Source organism: Saimiri boliviensis, chromosome 11 (genome assembly GCF_048565385.1).
Source record: "Saimiri boliviensis isolate mSaiBol1 chromosome 11, mSaiBol1.pri, whole genome shotgun sequence".
Lineage (NCBI taxonomy): Eukaryota > Metazoa > Chordata > Mammalia > Primates > Cebidae > Saimiri > Saimiri boliviensis.
In genome coordinates, this window is record NC_133459.1 from 94443677 (window position 1) to 94461373 (window position 17697).

General features: G+C 36.4%; 1 protein-coding gene across 1 annotated transcript in view; it reads right to left on the bottom strand.

Moving 5' to 3' along the window:
• Window positions 1-435: 435 nt before the first annotated feature.
• Window positions 436-17697, bottom strand: part of MAN1A2 (mannosidase alpha class 1A member 2) — a 165303-nt gene continuing 148041 nt past the window's right edge. The window contains exon 13 of the mRNA XM_003933527.4: window positions 436-6665. Coding sequence (XP_003933576.1) covers window positions 6533-6665 — 133 coding nt within the window. The 3' untranslated portion in view covers window positions 436-6532. The remainder of the gene's footprint in view (window positions 6666-17697) is intronic.

The following is a 17697-nucleotide window of genomic DNA, read 5'->3' on the forward strand; positions in this document are numbered from 1 at the left end:
CACTATCTATAGTCGAGCTGATCCTACCGCTCAAGTCTTTTGGGCCTATATTTGCCCAAGAATCACTTAAGAAGGGTCAGGTCAGATTTTAACGTGACAGAATGAGGTCCAGTGACTGGGGCAATCTTTCAGCTTGATGATCTCACAGGCTGGACTGGACTAGGTCTTAGAGAGAGCATCACAGTAACACTGTAAGGTTGTCACATAGGTCTACAATTTCTTTTCTCAAAATCAATTGGAATAAAAAACGACTCTCTAACCAAACTCTTCATCTTTCTCTAACATCAAGAATGTAAAGATCAGCTGATCCAAAAGAAATACTCTGAAAGAGACACTGAAGAGTACCAGTTACCATAAAGGCCAAAGCTGTTCTTCTGTACACAGGAAGAAACCAAACTGTCATCAGTGGGTAATAATGAAGGCTGAACAAAAGACTTTTCACTTAAAGAACATCTTTATTTGAACTTCAATATACAATATTACCTTTGATTTGTAAAAATCACATACTGGAGGACATGACTGGAAACCAGTTCAGGAGCAGCCAGTGGGTACCAATGTAGGAGGCTATACTTGCCCCACTTACTAGTTTAGGAAAAAAAAAAATCTATCAATGAATTTGAAACCAGTGAGATTGAAGGATGGCATTTCAACCTCCAAATCCAGTAATTAAAATTGAAGATCCTTTCGGTTAGCAAAACTTTCAAAATTTTCTTTAAAAATATTTTTTCCCAATGAAGAACCAAGCTTATCTTTATTATGTTTTCCGGTATACACCTTGCAGTAGAATTCTGTAGAAATCAAATAACCACAATACATTTGCAATTATTTAAAATCCTATGCATATTAATATGTGTGGGTACGGGTGTATGTTTGAGTTCCCACAGTTAGATTCACACTGAGCTGAAGCAACCTTACAGCATGTTGGACCTGGAAAGGCAGCTCATTTACAATGTGGAGGAGAGAGAATGAGTCTCCGCGCCTCTATCATTCTGAATACAGGCTTCCCCTCCTCTAAAATTTCCCCAAATAGTAAAATATAAACTTCTTAAAGAAAACTCTATTATCTATTAGAATGACTGTTGCACGGCAATGTATATGATAGTAATGTGGTGTGTAATTTCATGAGCAATTTTATGAGTTCTGCAATTACTGGGCTCAAACCAAGTTTGAAATGGATTAGCTGTTAAATAGTGGAAGTTTAAAGATGAGGTATGCTTTAGTTGAAAAATGATGCATATTGACTTCTGAAATAATGCTACTGACTTGTAAAGGAATTGAGGAGAGTTATGCAAGAGAAAGGGATTCTCCTTTTGGATACATCTTTTCTCTGTACTCATCAGATTCAGGCTATTCTAGAGGTAACAGGGGCAGTACCGTTCTGCAGTCTAAAAAAGGGATAGTGGTTGCCAAATAGATGAGTCACATAACCCATTTTCTATTGCTTAGAATTCTTCAAAACTTTGCTTTCTGCAACACAAAGATCGGGCATTCTATCACATTCTTTTGGTAGAGCTCTATGAGTACCCAAGTGGATGAATTTCTGCAGCCTCAGCAATCCAGAGTCCCGGTCCAAGGGTCAAGGAGCAAACCTTGGAGAATATAGTATTTTGACAATACACAGACCTTCCTTTTACACAGAGAATCTGAAATTATGGCATTAAATAACAAGGAGAAGATAATGGCTGATAGCATACCCACCTTCCCTAACCCCATTCTGCCTCTTTCATTATAGTCAATCATCCTGAAACCTGAACAGACTCCAGGAGGAGTGTATCTACTTTCAAGACAACAAAATATTTAGTTTTAGGTTATACAAGTACACACAATCATACATACACACATCTTTTTGATTTAAAAATGAATTGTGCAAGTCAAAACACAGAGAAACACATAGATCAAAGGTTAGAGGGTCTAACACAAACTAAACTTGGGACTGGGGTCACCAACTATGACCCATGGGCCAAATCCAGCCCTCCATCTGCTTTTGTAAATAAAGTTTTCCTGGAACACAGCTACACCCATTCTTTACATAGTAACTATACCTGTTTTCAACACTTCAACAGCAGAAATGAGTAATAAGAGAGACTGTTTAACTCCTGTAGCCTAAAATATTATCGGGAAGCTTGCTGATCAGTTACAGATCAAAAAGAGCATCTCCATCATGATCTGTATGAGGCAAAGTAACAAAAAATGATCTTTATCAGTGTTATTGACCCAGAATAAATGGATTAAAATAGCTCCATATCATATATACTCAAATATTCTGCTTATAATTTGTGCAGCCAAAACCAGTTTTCAGCTGTGTTTATTAACAAAAAGTAATAAAATTTTACCTGTGTATAATTGTATTTATATACATACATAGATCATATATATATGTAAAGAGTGGGAAAGATAGGAGCTAGCCAATTTGCGTATAAGGAATTCTAAAGAAAAATAGCAACTCAAAATACTCTTATTAGGAACTGTTGTTCGGAACTTTGAAATATTTTAGTATATTTCTCTTTATATTTAACAGCATGGGACTATTAATAGGGCCCATATTAGAACAAAGACAATTTACAACTGTAAGTTTTACCCATGAATTATGTGGCAAAATCTTTTTGAATATAAAATAACCAGCATTTCTATAAAACACTGCTTTTTAATTATGCAATTAAAATGATATAGCAAAATAAGAATGTTTTTATTTCTAAAGTCAATATTTTAGTCAAAGTTGCATCATAAATCAAATATTTCTTTGACATTTTCAAGAGATTTTACTTCTTAACTACAATTATAGTGGTTGGTATTATATAGTAACACAGTGTTTTAAAATATATTATAAATCTTTTCTTTTTCCTCTTTAATTTATATGAAATATAAAATTAAGAATTTTGTAACACAATTCGTATTGGAAACATTTAAAATGTTGTGAACTACTGTCATACAGAAAATGCTGTGGAATCACATAAAACATTCTAATGATTGGAAGTGCCAGGCACGATGCTTGGCGCATACTAGATACTTCATTAATGTTTGTTCACTCATCCTCTCATTTACTCATGTAATTATGCAAAAAACTCCAGGCCTGAGGAGAACCTGCATTGTAATGAGAATGGCAAACACGATCTTTTATCAACAAATCTGGAGCTCTGACAAAGACTTTGGCAATGGAGAGTGGAGAGGATGAGAGGATGATTAAGATTTCAAACCGCTTGGTTAAAATCTAGCAAGTATAGCCCTGAGTTGCCCTAGATGACATCATAGAGGATCAGGGTTAATACTCCATGAGAAGTGTGCATTCCTTTGATACCCAGGTTTTACTTTCACATATAAACATCTGCTGAAAATCAGGAACACGTTGGTGTTAGAGATATAAAATGTTCAACCCACAAGAAAGTAAAAACCACCTGACTGGGGACATATTTTTGTGAGTTGAGACTTCTTTTTGGTTAGGGTCCCATTGTCTTGGTTTTAACAACTTAATACTGGTTGAATAAAAAAAAAAATCTGATTAAATGTAAAAAGTGTGAATCTAAAATGAAGAGAAATAAACACAGAAGACAGAACAGTGTTTAAAATTCCTATTTTTTTCTATTATGCACCAACTGACCTACCTATTCTGCACATTTGTGCCAAAGGCACAGGTAAGGTGTCAGCTCTTTGAAGAGGCACCTGGAAAAGACCATTTCTGGGTTCTTTGCAGAAGGTCTTATACATGCAATGAATATTTAACCTGAGTATTAAGGTCTACGAAATGCAAAGAGCTGTAAAAGACAGAAGTAAAAGGTACTCTTGGAAGCTAAGCATTATATGGGATGAGAATTGATCTTGAAGGAAATAATTTAAAAATCTATTACAAAAATAAAAAGTGACACTGCCAAGTCATTTGTAGCTGACTTTAATTGCCTTTGGTATTCAGGAGAAGAAAAAAATCGAAGTACTTTTATAAGCTCTGGTCTTTCCATCACACGGAAGGTAGGGAGTGGTGAAGAAGACCCTTCCATTGTCCCTGTCAAATTATTGTACCAGAACTGACTCTGCTTTTATGCTTCCCTGCCTTCTCTTAAGCTCCAGTCATCTAAGTAATACAAATAGGGCACTTGGGAGTAGGGGTTCTGTCTCCTTATCCCTTGAGAAGTTCCTGGGGAATCAAGAAGGTCCCTTAACTCTGCATTCTTCTAAACAAGGTGAAAGAGAATTCAGAGTTCATTGCCATCTGCACTGCTGCTCTGGGTCTTGGCCAATTCAAGTTTTTCACTTTTCCTTAGTGATTCATAAGTGGGCTTGTGCTACTTTTATGAGGAAGGCTTTTTTTTAGAACCAAATACTTTGCCTTTTCCCCTCTGCAGTTACAGTAATATGTATATCTTCTCATCTAGAAATTTAAATGTTCAAGTAGTAAGAGACATTACAATGTCAAAACATGTGCTATAATTTAACTCTCTTAAGGACTACTGTAACTGGCCCTGTATCCTTATTTTCTACGTATACTGAAAAATTCTGCAGTGGTCATCATTTACGGATCATCAGCAGAACTGTCAAAATTAATAATTTGTGGTATAAGATGATCCACCTTAGAAAATAACGTATTAATTAAATCCTTTCTCAACTTACATCTAAAAGCTAATTTAAAAACAAATGCTATCAAACAAGAAAATAAGCCTTCAGAATTCCAAGGTGGGCTTCTTGTACAAACTTGGTTTCATGAAATCTTCAAATTCAGAGTAAATATTATACTAATTATACTGTTTCTATCTTTTATTAATGTCAATGGAAGATGTCTATATTAAACGAAAAGAGCGAAAATGTATCTTGCACTGTCACATAAATTTAAGGACAGAAAATTTATAAGCACTAGATATTTATCTTATAGTTTCTGATAAAATTTAAGTTCTTTTTGCCAAAATATAAAGAACTAGTAGTTTATTTAAAAAGAAACGGCGCCGGGCGCGGTGGCTCAAGCCTGTAATCCCAGCACTTTGGGAGGCCGAGGCGGGTGGATCACGAGGTCGAGAGATCGAGACCATCCTGGTCAACATGGTGAAACCCTGTCTCTACTAAAAATACAAAAAATTAGCTGGGCATGGTGGCACGTGCCTGTAATCCCAGCTACTCAGGAGGCTGAGGCAGGAGAATTGCCTGAGCCCAGGAGGCAGAGGTTGCAGTGAGCTGAGATCGCGCCATTGCACTCCAGCCTGCATAACAAGAGCGAAACTCCGTCTCAAAAAAAATGGCAATGCAAAACCTACTGATAGTAAGATAAAGTCCCTTAGATGTATCCCAATTTTAGTGTAATATGATTAATTACACCACTCTTTTATCACTGAAAATTTTGAAACTATTCTGATTCTTTATTTCTATAAATACTCTTGGAGAAAATTTAAAAAAAAAACATACAATATCTGTGAACAACTCACTCATCTGACGAGATTAAAAATAAAAGACCCCCCATTCCAGACAGAATAAGAAAGTTTCACTGTGTTTGTTTTGCTTTAGTAAGTTATAAAAGTAATTTAGTTTATCAAGGCAAATTTAGAGCTGCCTAATGGTAAAGAGATTTTTTTTTGCCAAGCCACATAAATAAAAGTAGTAAGTTGAGTGACTCTCCTAACTGTATTATGAGATTGAAGTAGATAAAATTTATGTGGTAGATGTGATGGTCTGGAAAAAATAATGTACCAACAAAAAAAGGATTGCTCTTAGGACAGGCTTCAAGGCAACCAACTGCGGCATTTCCCCCACTTTCTGTCATGCTACCAACATTAGACTGAACTACATGCACAAATTCCAAACTCAGGCTCGTAAGTGGTGATTATGATAAATATCAGTTTCGATGATTCCATATGGAGAAAAAGACTTGAAGAGTATTCTTTGTGAGATCATGCCCCCAGAGAAAATTAAACTTAACCAAGAAATTTCAATGAAATAGGTTAGGATTTGAAATGGTTGCCAGTCTGGTCATCCAATGGGGAACTTGAAAATTCAGACAGGGATGGGTACTCCTGATTCTTTTTTGAGTCTTCTTGTTACTGACACAGTTAAACTACTCTTTCGTTCTTGTTTCTTTTAGTTCATTCCATTATTAAAATGGAGAAAAAGGGATAAGCAATATGTAAATATTTGATTTGAACGCTGCTCCACTGTAGGAGGAAACAAATATATAATTGGTTCCAAAGGCCATCTTTAAATCCTGCAAGGTGCTCTTTATTCTTAGCTTGCTTTCAGGAAGTCTAGCCTCCAGACTTCAGGACTCTAAAAAACCAATTCAGTAGTACCAGGCATCATTTCTCATGAGACTACTTCATTACCAATCGAAGCACATCCAGGTCTCTGTCCTACACATACCAGAACATGTGTTTGGTCAGGTATAAAATGGAATAATTTCAAAGCTGATACATCTACAAGTCGAGAAGTCTTAGGGAGAAGAGTTTCACCCCATCATGTCGACACAGAGGTCCAGGTTTCCAAAAGCCGCCTCTCCAAATGAATTTCTGTAGTGGTCCATGTAAACAAAACACAGGTGAGGATGGTCCTTCTGGAACTGCTTTCATCGAACAGCAGGATTACCTGAAAGTGTGGTGTTGGCTAAATGTAACACAGGCAGAGGGTGAGCCTCTGTATTAAACACCCAGTGGTCTAAAGGTAAAAGGTCATCACCGGAGAAGAGCAGATACAAATATCTGAAAATAAAAAGGGGAAAAAAATGAGCTTCAATTAGAATTCAACAAGAAGATGAAGTGAGCTCAGTTATAATGGCAGGAAAAAAACTAATAACCTATTTTGAGCAGCTTTGATGAAAAATAACGCAGAAATAAACCTCAGTCCCCCAAATGACCTAAACACAGTGACAACGGGTTTCAGAATAGTGTGTAAGAAATCCAGTAAGATGAACAACTAGACCTGCTGAAATAAAATTGTTAAAAAAACATTCCGGCCAGGCGTAGCAAAGAGAGCAGACGTGTTTGTCTTGTTCCTGATCTTAGAGTAACACATTCAGTTTTTCTTTTTGTTTTTTTAGACAGAGTTTTGCTCTCTCACCCAGTCTGGAGTGCAGTGGTGTGATCTCAGCTCACTGCAACTTCCACCTCCCAGGTTCAAGCAATCCTCTGCCTCAGTCTCCCTACCTGTGATTATAGGCACATGCCACCACATCTGGCTAATTTTTGTATTTTTAGTAAAGACAGGGTTTCACCACTTTGGTCAGGCTGGTCTCAAACTCCTGACCTCATGATCTGCCCACCTTGGCCTCCCAAAGTGTTGGGATTAAGGTGTGAGCCATCGCCATGCCCAGCCCACATTCAATATGATGTTAGCTGTAGGTTCTTCATATATGCCCTTATCAGGTTAAGACATTTCTTTCTATTCCTACTTTGCTGAGAGGTTTGTTTTTTTTGTTTGTTTGTTTGTTTGTTTGTTTTTAATCAGAAATGGATGTTGGATTTTGCCATAAAACTTTTCTATGTCTACTGAGGTAATCTTTTTTTAGTTAACTGATTTGATTTTCAAACATTAAATCAACCCTCCACACCTGGCATAAACCCACTTAGTCATAACATATTATCTATTTAATATGTTGCTAGACTTGATTTGCCAAAATCTTGCTTAGTTCTATTAACATTCAGGAGGAATATTGGTTCTGATGAAGACTCTGATGTCATTCATTTTTTCCATAAGTTCTGGGGTACAGGTGGTATTTGGTTACATGAGTAAGTTCTTCAGTGGTGATTTCAGAGATTCTGGTGCATCCATAACCCTAGCAGTAAATACTGCATCGTATTTGCAGTCTTTTTCCCTTGCCACCCTCCCACTCTTCCCCTGAAGTCCACTGTATCATTCTTACACCTTTATGTCCTCACAGCTTAGCCCCCACATATCAACGACAACATACAATGTTTGGTTTTCCATTCCTGAGTGACTTCACCTAGAAAAATAGTCTCCAATATTATCCAGGTCACTGCAAATGCCGTTAATTCATTCCTTTTTATAGCTGAGTAATATTGCATCATATCAACATACCACAGTTTCTTTATCCACTCATTGATTAAGAGGCTTTTGGGTTGGTTCCACAATTTTGCAATAGTGAATTGTGCTGCTATAAACATGCGTGTGCAAGTATCTTTTTTGCATAATGACTTATTTTCCTCTGGGTAGACAGCCAGTAGTGGGATTGCTGGATCAAATGGTAGTTCTACTCTGAGTTCTTTAAGGAATCTCCATACTGTTTTCCATAGTGGTTGTCCTAATTTACATTCCCACCAGCAGTGTAGAAGTGTTCCCTGTTCACCATGTCCATACCCACATACGGTTTTTAATTTTTTTATTTTGGCCATTCCTGCAGGTGTAAGGTGGTGTCGCAATGTGATTTTGATTTGCATTTCCCTGACCATTAGTGATGTAGAGCATTTTTTCATATTGGTGGGCCATGTGTCCCTCTTCCTTTGAGAACTGTCTGTTCAGGTCCTTAGCCCACTTTTTGATGTAATTTTTGTTCTTACTGATTTGAGTTCATTGTGAAGATTTTCTCTCACTTTGTGGGTTGTCTGTTTATTCTGCCGACTACTCCTTTTGCTGTGCAAAAGCTCTTTAGTTCCCAGCTATTTATCTTTGTTTTTGTTGCATTTGCTTTGGGTTCTTGGTCATGAAATCCTTGGTTAAGCCAATGTCTAGAAAACTTTTTCCAATGTTATCTTCTAGAATTTTTATAGTTTCAGGTCTGAAAGTCCTTAATCCATCTTGAGTTGATTTTTGTGTAAGGTGAGAGATGAGGGTCCAGTTTCATTCTCTTATGTGTGGCTAGCCAATTATCACAGCACCATTTGTTGAAAAGAGTGTCCTCTCCCCACTTCATGTTTATCTTAGCTTTGTCGAAGGTCAGTTGGCTGTAACTTTTTGGCTTTATTTCTGGGTTCTCTATTCTGCTCACTGTTCTATGTGCCTATTTTTATACCAGTACCATGCTGTTTTGGTGACTATGGCCTGAGGTATAGTTTGAAATCAGGTAGTGAGATGCCTCCAGATTTATTCTTTTTGCTTAGTCTTGCTTTGGCTACGCGGGCTCTTTTTTGGTTCCATATGAATTTTAGGATGTTTTTTCTAGTTCTGTGAAGGATGATGGTGGTATTTTGATGGGAATTGCATTGAATTTGTAGACTGCTTTTGTCTGTATGGTCATTTTTACAATATTGATTCTACCCGTCCACGAATGTCACCTACGATTTCTTTCAGCAGTTTTGTAGTTTTCCTTGCAAAGGTCTTTCATCTCCTTGGTTAAGTATATTCCTAAGTACTTTATTTTTGCAGCTTTTGTAAAAGGGGTTGAGTTCTTGATTTGATTCTCCACTTGGTTGCTGTTGTTGTATAGAAGAGCTACTGATTTGTGTACATTAATTTTGTATCCAGAAACTTTGCTGAATTCTTTTACCAGTTCTAGGAGCTTTCTCTGGAGGAGTCCTTAGGGTTTTCAAGGTGAACAATCATATCATCTGCAAACAGCGACAGTCTGACTTCTTCTTTATCAATTTGGAAGCCCTTTATTTCTTTCTCTTGCCTGATTACTCTGGCTATCACTTCCAGTACTATGTTGAAGAGGAGTGGTGAGAGTGGACATCCTTGTCTTGTTCCCGTTCTCAGAGGAAATGCTTTCAACTTTTTCCCATTCAGTATTATGTTGGCTGTGGGTCTGTCACCGATGGCTTTTACACATTGATGTATGTCACTTGTAGGCCAATTTGGCTGAGAGTTTTAATCATAAAGGGACGCTGTATTTTGTCAAATGCTTTTTCTGCATCCCTTGAGATGATCATGTGATTTATAATTCTGTTTATGTGGGGTACCACATTTATTGACTTGTATATGCTAAACCATCCCTGCATCCCTGGTATGACATCCACTTGATCACGGTGGACTACCTTTCTGATATGTTGCTGGATCTGGTTAGCTAGTCTTTTGTTAAGGATTTTGGCATCTATGTTCATCAAGGATATCAGTCTGTAGTTTTCTTTTTTGGTTTTGTCCTTTCCTGGTTTTGTTATTAGGGTGATGCTGGCTTTACAGAATAAATTAGGGAGGGTTCTCTCTTTCTCTATCCTGTGGAATATCGTGTGGTAGAATTCTGCTGTGAATCTGTCTGGTTCTGGACTTTTTTATGTTGGTAATTTTTAAATTACCATTTCAATCTCGCTGCTTCTCTATTGGTCTGTTCAGGGTATCTAATTCTTCCTGATTTAAGCTAGAATGGTCGTATTTTTCCATGAAGTTATCCATCTCCTCCAGGACTTTTAGCTTACGTGTGTAAAGGTGTGCATAGTAGCCTTGAATGATCTTTTGTATTGCAGTGGTGTCAGCTGCAGTATCTCCTGTATTGTTTCTTAATGAGGTTATTTGAACTTTCTTTACTTGGTTAATCTTGCTAATGGTCTATCAATTTTATTTATCTTTTCAAAGAACTAGCTTTTTGTTTCATTTATCTTTTGTATTTTTTGTTTTGTTTCCATTTCATTTATTTCTGCTCTGATCTTGGTTATTTCCCTTCTTCTGCTGGGCTTGGTTGTTCTTGTTTCTCTAGTTTCTTGAGGTGTGACCTTAGAATGTCAGTTAGTGCTCTTGGGCTATGACCTTTCCTCTTAGCACAGCCTTTGCTGTATCCCCGAGGTTTTGATAGGTTGTGTAATTACTGTCATTCAGTTCAAAGAATTTTTTAATTTCCAGCTTGATTTTGTTTTTGGCCCAATGTTTATTAAGGAACAGGTTATTTAGTTTCCATGTATTTACATGGTTTTGAAGGTTCCTTTTGGAGCTGACTTCCAGTTTTATTCTCCTGCGAACTGAGACAGTGCATGATATAATTTCAAGTTTCTTAAATTTATTAAGGCTCATTTTATGGCCTATCATATCGTCTATCTTGGACAAAGTTCCATGAGCTGTTGAATAAAATGTGTATTCTGCAGTTGCTGGATGAAATGTTTTGAACATATCTGCTAAGTCCATTTGTGCCAACATATAATTTAAATCTATTATTCTTTGTTGACCTTCTGTCTTGATGACCTGTCTAGGGCTGTCAGTGGAGTACTGAAGTTCCCCATTATTATCATGTTGCTAATTTCTTAAGTCTATCAGTAATTGTTTTATAAATTTGAAAGCTCCAGTGTTAGGTGCATATATGTTTAGGATTGTGATATTTTCCTGTTGGACAAGACCTTTTATCATTATATAATATCCTTCTTTGTCTCTTTTAATTGCTGTTGCTTTAAAGTTTGTTTAAACCAACTGTCATTCTTTTTTAAAAAAATTTTCCTCTTTACTACTTTATTTTTTTTTATCAATTTTACTTTCTTTTGCTAATACTTTTATGGAACAGTTTCACCCCATAAAGGATCTGGGCTATCTATAACGTTTCATCATAAAAGAAAACATATACCATTTAAAAACATATATAATCCCTTTCTGTTATCATGTTTTTATTAGTGAATATATACTTATAAAAGGGATTTGAATAGTGATTTTCCAAGAACAACGTGAAAAGTAAAAACAGTTTTATCTTTTCTCCAGTTTTCACTTCCAAAGTATATGTGCTGCTAAGTAAGAAGTTTTCTTTTATTCTTAGATAGTTCATATTGGCACTTTTTGGGTTTTTAAAAATTATGCATTTTCACTGGGTAATCTGGTGAGCTTCTTTATAATAGGTTTTTGTCATTGTTTTATAGTAAACTCTTGCTTTTTCAGAATCTGGAGTCAGTCTTCAGCGGCAAATGTTTTTATTATTATGACATTCATGAGCTGTCATGATATAAACATCCTCTGTAAAATTACTTTAAAGTCAATTTCCTACATCAGAAGGTTTACAATTTTGTGCTTGATTCTTGCTGCCATTTTTATATTTGCTTCTTTTTACTTAATTTTTCTTTCTGCTCTGGTTGCTTTTAAATTTTTTTTCTTTACCCCTGGTTTTGAACAATTTGATTATAATGTGTCTTGGTGAAGTTGTTTTCATTCATGTTTCTTGTGCTTGGAGTTTGTTTAGCTTCTTGGATCTGCGGGTATATGGTTTACATCAACTTTGTAAAGTTTTTTGCCATTATTTCTTCAAAAATAAAAGTTTGTTGTTGTTGTTGTTTTTGAGGGGGTCCACCTTCTTGCATCTACTTTGGAGATTCTAATTTCATGTATTTTAAGCCACTGTAAGTTGTCACATAGCTCACTGATCTCTTTCTAGTTTCATAAAGGTTATTTTTTGTTCATGTTTCATTTTGGATAGTTTCATTGCTAAGTCTTAAAGTTCACTAATTTTCACTTCTGCAATGTCTAACATGCTAATAATTTCATCTAGAATATTCTTCAACTCAAACATTACAGTTTTCATTTAGAGAAATTTGATTTGGGTTTTTATATCTTCTAGGTCTCTACTTAACTTTTTGAATAGAGGGAACATAGTTATAAATATTTTAATTGTCATTGTCTACTAATTCTAATATCTTTATCAGTTCTAAGTTGGTTTCAATTATTTTCATAATTACTGATCACATTGTACTGTCTCTTTGCATACATGGTAATCTTTGACTAGAAGCTAGACACTGTGAAATTTACCTTGTTGGGCGGCAGTTATTTTTATATTCCTTTATATAAATCTTGAGTTTTGTTGAGGGATGTAGTTAGATCACCTAGAAACAGTTTGATCCTTTTAGATCTTGCTTTCATTATTTGCTACGTAGGTCTAAAGCAGCAGGTTATTCCCCACTATTGAGGCAGGACCTTCCTGAGTACTCACTCTACCCAGTGCCACTTGAATTATGAATTTTTCCAGTCTGGTTGCTGGTAATAGGCACTGTTTCTGACCCTAAGTGAGTACCAGAAACTGCTGCCTTTAACCCTCTATGATGATTCTTTCCCTTACCTCAAGTAGGTTCTTCACATGCATGTGATGATCAGGACTCTGCTGAATACTCCAGTGGGTTCCCCTGGTTATTTCTCTCTGCACCTCTCTCGTCTCTGGTACTGTCCTATGAATTCTAGCTATTTTAGTTTCCCCACACTCACAGCTTCATCTCCTCAGGGAGTACACTGGGCTTTGTCTCAGATCCCCTCCCTGTACTATGTCCTGGAAACTCTAACAAGACAGTCAGCTGGGCAATCACAGGGCTCACTTCATTTGTTTCCTATCTCTCAGAGATGACTGCCCTTCACTGCCTCCTGTCTGGTGTTTCAAAAACCATTGTTTCATATATATTTTGCCATTTATTAAAGGCAGAAGGGTAAATCTGGCTCCATCTTTAGATTAAACGGAAGTTCCACTCATCTGTTTTGAGAGACTGTGTCAAACAATTTGCTGAATATCATGTAATTATGTTCATGGAATCCCCTACCCTCGTGTCTATTATTAATCCAATCCAGAAAGAATATTGGATGGTCCAGCAAGAACTTGTTCTTAGAAACCCTTTCTGATTCTTTATGATGACTAGTTTGTTTCTAATGTCTTCATACCATGACTTCCTAGAATTTTGTGAAAATAGACATTAAATACATCTATACTTTCTTCAATCCAACTGCATTTGCAGTAGTAATTTAAAATAACAAGTTACTTTTCTTCCTTTGGGGCTCCAGTTTCTTCTTAGCCATATTTGTTTACCTGGAATGTAATTTGTTATTTTAAATGACTGCAAGAATCCAAATAAATTATATATCAAGGTGCTAGTTCAAATGTGATTTTGAACTCAATATTAATATTTTAGGAATAATGGAGGGAAACAGTGGGATAGGAGAAAGGTAATTTTAAAGAAGGGAAAAGCTGGATGAAGGTGTTAAAGGAGGGGAAGTTGGAGTTGAAGTATGAGTGCTTTGCATTTTATCTTATAATTCCCTTTTTAGCATGCTATTGCTTTTTTTTTTTTTATTGTGGTAACAAACATCTAACATCAAATTTACCATCTTAACCATTTTTCAGTGTAAGTTCGGTAGTGTTAAGTGTATTCACACTGTTCTTTGCAAAACTAAAGCTAATTTCAATTCCTTCCCCAAGTCCCTGGTAACCACCATTCTACTTCAATAAATGTGACTACTTTAGAGACCTCAAAGAAGTAGAGTCACCCCATATTTGTCTTTTTATGGCTGGCTTATGTCACTTAGTGTAATGTCCTCGAGGGTCATCCATGTTGCTGCCCTGATTTTGATTCTAGAATTCTATTTCCTACTACAGTACTTCTCCTAGTGAATGTCCTTTAGTTGGTCTAGTTTCCTTAGTGTTTTTTTAAAGGTATTTTTTTCAGGCTGAATCCTTCTTTTCAGAAAGCTACGTTCTGTTTTACTTCACCTATTAACATCTTACTAATTCAGCATCATTTTAGTCTGTCTTTATGACTATTTCAGCCTGAACCAAAATTCCCTTCTCTGAATTTCTAAAACATTTATTTTCTATTTAGAAACTAATACAGTTGTCCCTCAGTACCTATGGGGAATTGGTTCCAGAACCTCTCAGATACAAAAATCATTGGATGCTCAAATCCTGATATAAAATGGCATATTATATTCATATAACCAATGCATAACTTCCCATACACTTTAAATCTATGTAAATAGTTGTTATATTGCTTAGGGAATAATGACAAGAAAAAGGTCTATACATGCTCAATACAGAGGCAATTTTTTTTTTTAACGGTATTTTCAATCCATGGTTGGTTGAATTCATGAACCCATGGATATGGAAGGCCAACTGCATATATACTTTGTACTTTTATTAGATTTGTCTATGCCTAAAGGTAAGAGACTTCTGAACTAGACCCCAAGCTTTTTATGGGTAGAATATTATGTTTCATATACTTTAATTCTCAAATAGCACAACTCTGAGAAAGTTGGTACTTAATAAGTACATACTGATTTGACTTAGCTTGTCTCCAGGAGTAAGTGAGCAGAAAACAGCAGAATAGGGGACTTGATGCTACTCTTTTCATCCAGCTGGAAAAACAGTCCTCTCTTGGTAGGAGGCTAACTTCAGGATCCAGTTACAGACAAGATAAAAGATAAATGAAAGGAAACAGTGGCTTTGTTTTTCAGTCTTCTCTCCCCCACCTTATCTGAGAATCCTCACCTACAATACCACCACTGATTCCCTCCTTCTCTAAAATATATTACTTAGTCACTTTTGCTTAGAAACTTAAAAAAAATACACTTTTGATGTTTTATGGACAAAGCCACTATCAGAGTTGTCTATGAGCTTATTTCAAAATCTTGCTCAGGGAATTTAATAGTCTAATAGCTAGCTAACTGTGCATTTATTTACTTATACTGAAAATAACTTCATAAGCAAATGAAGATAACAGTAGCAGTAAAAAATAGAATTAAAACTAGGAGAGGATATGATAATAACATCAGTAACAAAACCTATTCTGAATAATTTACTAGTTTTTCCCTCCTTTTTGCCCCAATATTTTATAAAACTTCCTTTTCTTTTCTATTTTTTTTTTTGAGACAAGTGTCTTGTTCTGTTGCCCAGGCTGGAGTGCAGTGGCATGATCTCATTTCATTGTAACCTCTGCCTCCTGGGTTCAAGCAATTCTCCTGCCTCAGCCTCCCAAGTAGCTGGGATTACAGGCGTGTGCCACCATGCCCAGCTAATTTTTGTATTTTTAGTAGAGATAGGGCCTCAAACTCCTGAACTCAGGTTTAGCCTCAGCCTTCAACCTGCCTCAGCCTCCCAAAGTGCTGGGATTACAGGCGTGAGCCAACGCACCTGGCCCACAAAACTTTCAAACATAGAAATGTTGAAAGAATTTTACAGTGAAGTGCACATATATTTACCTCCTAGACACTACAAGTTGGTATCACAAATCTACTACTCTATTCATTTATTACTAGCTTTGTTCATATTACAATATGTTCCCTTAGAAAAAGTAGCTAAGTTAGCAAATCAAACTAAGTATCATGAATAACATGCTTAGTAAAATTGTTTGCAAAGGAAGAACTTAGGGCAATAAACTGCAGGCAACAATATTTACTTGAGTTTTGAGAGAAAAATTGTTGCTACCAATTCTTTTTTTCCGATTTTTTTTCAAAAACATATGATTAACAGACCACCAAAAAGTGAATGGACAAATAAAATGCGATATAGCCAAACAAGAAAATAATACTCATCAACAGAAAGGAATAAACTAGGGCTGGGCACAGGTAATCCCACACAGGTAATCTCACACAGGCAATCCCAGCACTTTGAGAGGCCAAGGCGGGCAGATCACGACGTCAAGAGATTGAGACCATCCTGGCCAACATGGTGAAACCCCATCTCTACTTAAAAAAATTAAAAACAAAAGGTAGCTGGGTGTGGTGGCAGGCGCCTATAGTCCCAGCTGCTCAGGAGGCTGAGGCAGGAGAATTGCTTGAACCTGAGAGGTGGAGGTTGCAGTGGGCCAAGACTGTGCCACTGCACTTCAGCCTGGTGACAGTCTGTCTCAAAAAAAAAAAAAAAAGGGGGGGGGAATGAACTATTGATAAATACAACATGGATTAACCTAAAAAATATCATGCAAAAAAGAAACTAGACATAAAATAAATGCTATTTTGGCAAAAGCCACCACATAACGTAAAATTTCCCACCTTAACCATTTTTAAGTGTACAGTTCAGTAGTGTTAAGTATATTCACATTGTTCACCTTGTAAAACTCAAACTCTATACCCTTTAAACAATGATTCTCCTTTATCTCCTCCCGAATATTGCATGATTCAAATTATATGAAATTCTACAAGCAGCAACCTATAGTGGCAGACAGCAGGTAAGACTTTGGGGTGGGTAGAACTGACTGCAAAATTAGAATGAAAATGTTCCATATATTCACTAAGGCTGATATTTACCCGGGTTTAAACATTTGCCAAAATGCAATAAACTGTACATTTAATGCATTTCAGTAAAGTTGATTTTAAAAGTTTTTAAAAAATAAGCTAATGGACAAAGATGAAAAAGGACAGCCTTATTGTGTGTTACTGTTATGTAAGTACAATTTGGGTTGTAGCTCCCTCTACTGTAGCAAAGGAAATTGGCAAAGAAATTGGCAAGCATATTTCAAAGATTAAACTTTTGAAACTGGAAAATGTTTGTATTAAATAGTACAAGTGAAATTCACTCTGTGTGTTCCTCTGTGTGTCTGTGTGTATCCCAGTGCCTAATATTTAGATTGTACAGTGACAGGATATAGGAGCCACTTAAAAATGTGGAGACCATGATTTTCATCTTCCAGTATACCTATTTGAAGAGACTGAAGTCATAAATAGAGCAGTTAAGCAAAGACTTGCCCACCTGACTTTACGGTCTGCTAGGTTCTCTGCCTGTTAATTTATTAATCCCTAATTGCTTCCATAAATGTTTTACCTAGTCACAGATGTCAGTAGTTCTCAAAGTGTAATTCCCCCAGACCAGCTGCATCAGCACCACCTGGGAACTTGTTAAAAATGCAAATTCTTAGGGTCCACTCTAGACCTATTAATCAGAAACTCCGTCAAGAGAGCCTAGCATCCTCTGTTTTAGGAGGCCTTCCAGGTGATTCACTCAAGTTTGAGAACCACTTTTTTGGTTACCAACCTTATGTAACTCTAACAACAGTTGGTCTGTACAGTTTCTTCTCTTCTTTATGTAAGCATCTGGACCTTTGACTCTCCACTGAAAACAAATCCGCAGCCCTGACATCCTCAGCTTCCACATCTTGCCTTGGGTCCCTTCTTCTTGCTTTATCAATT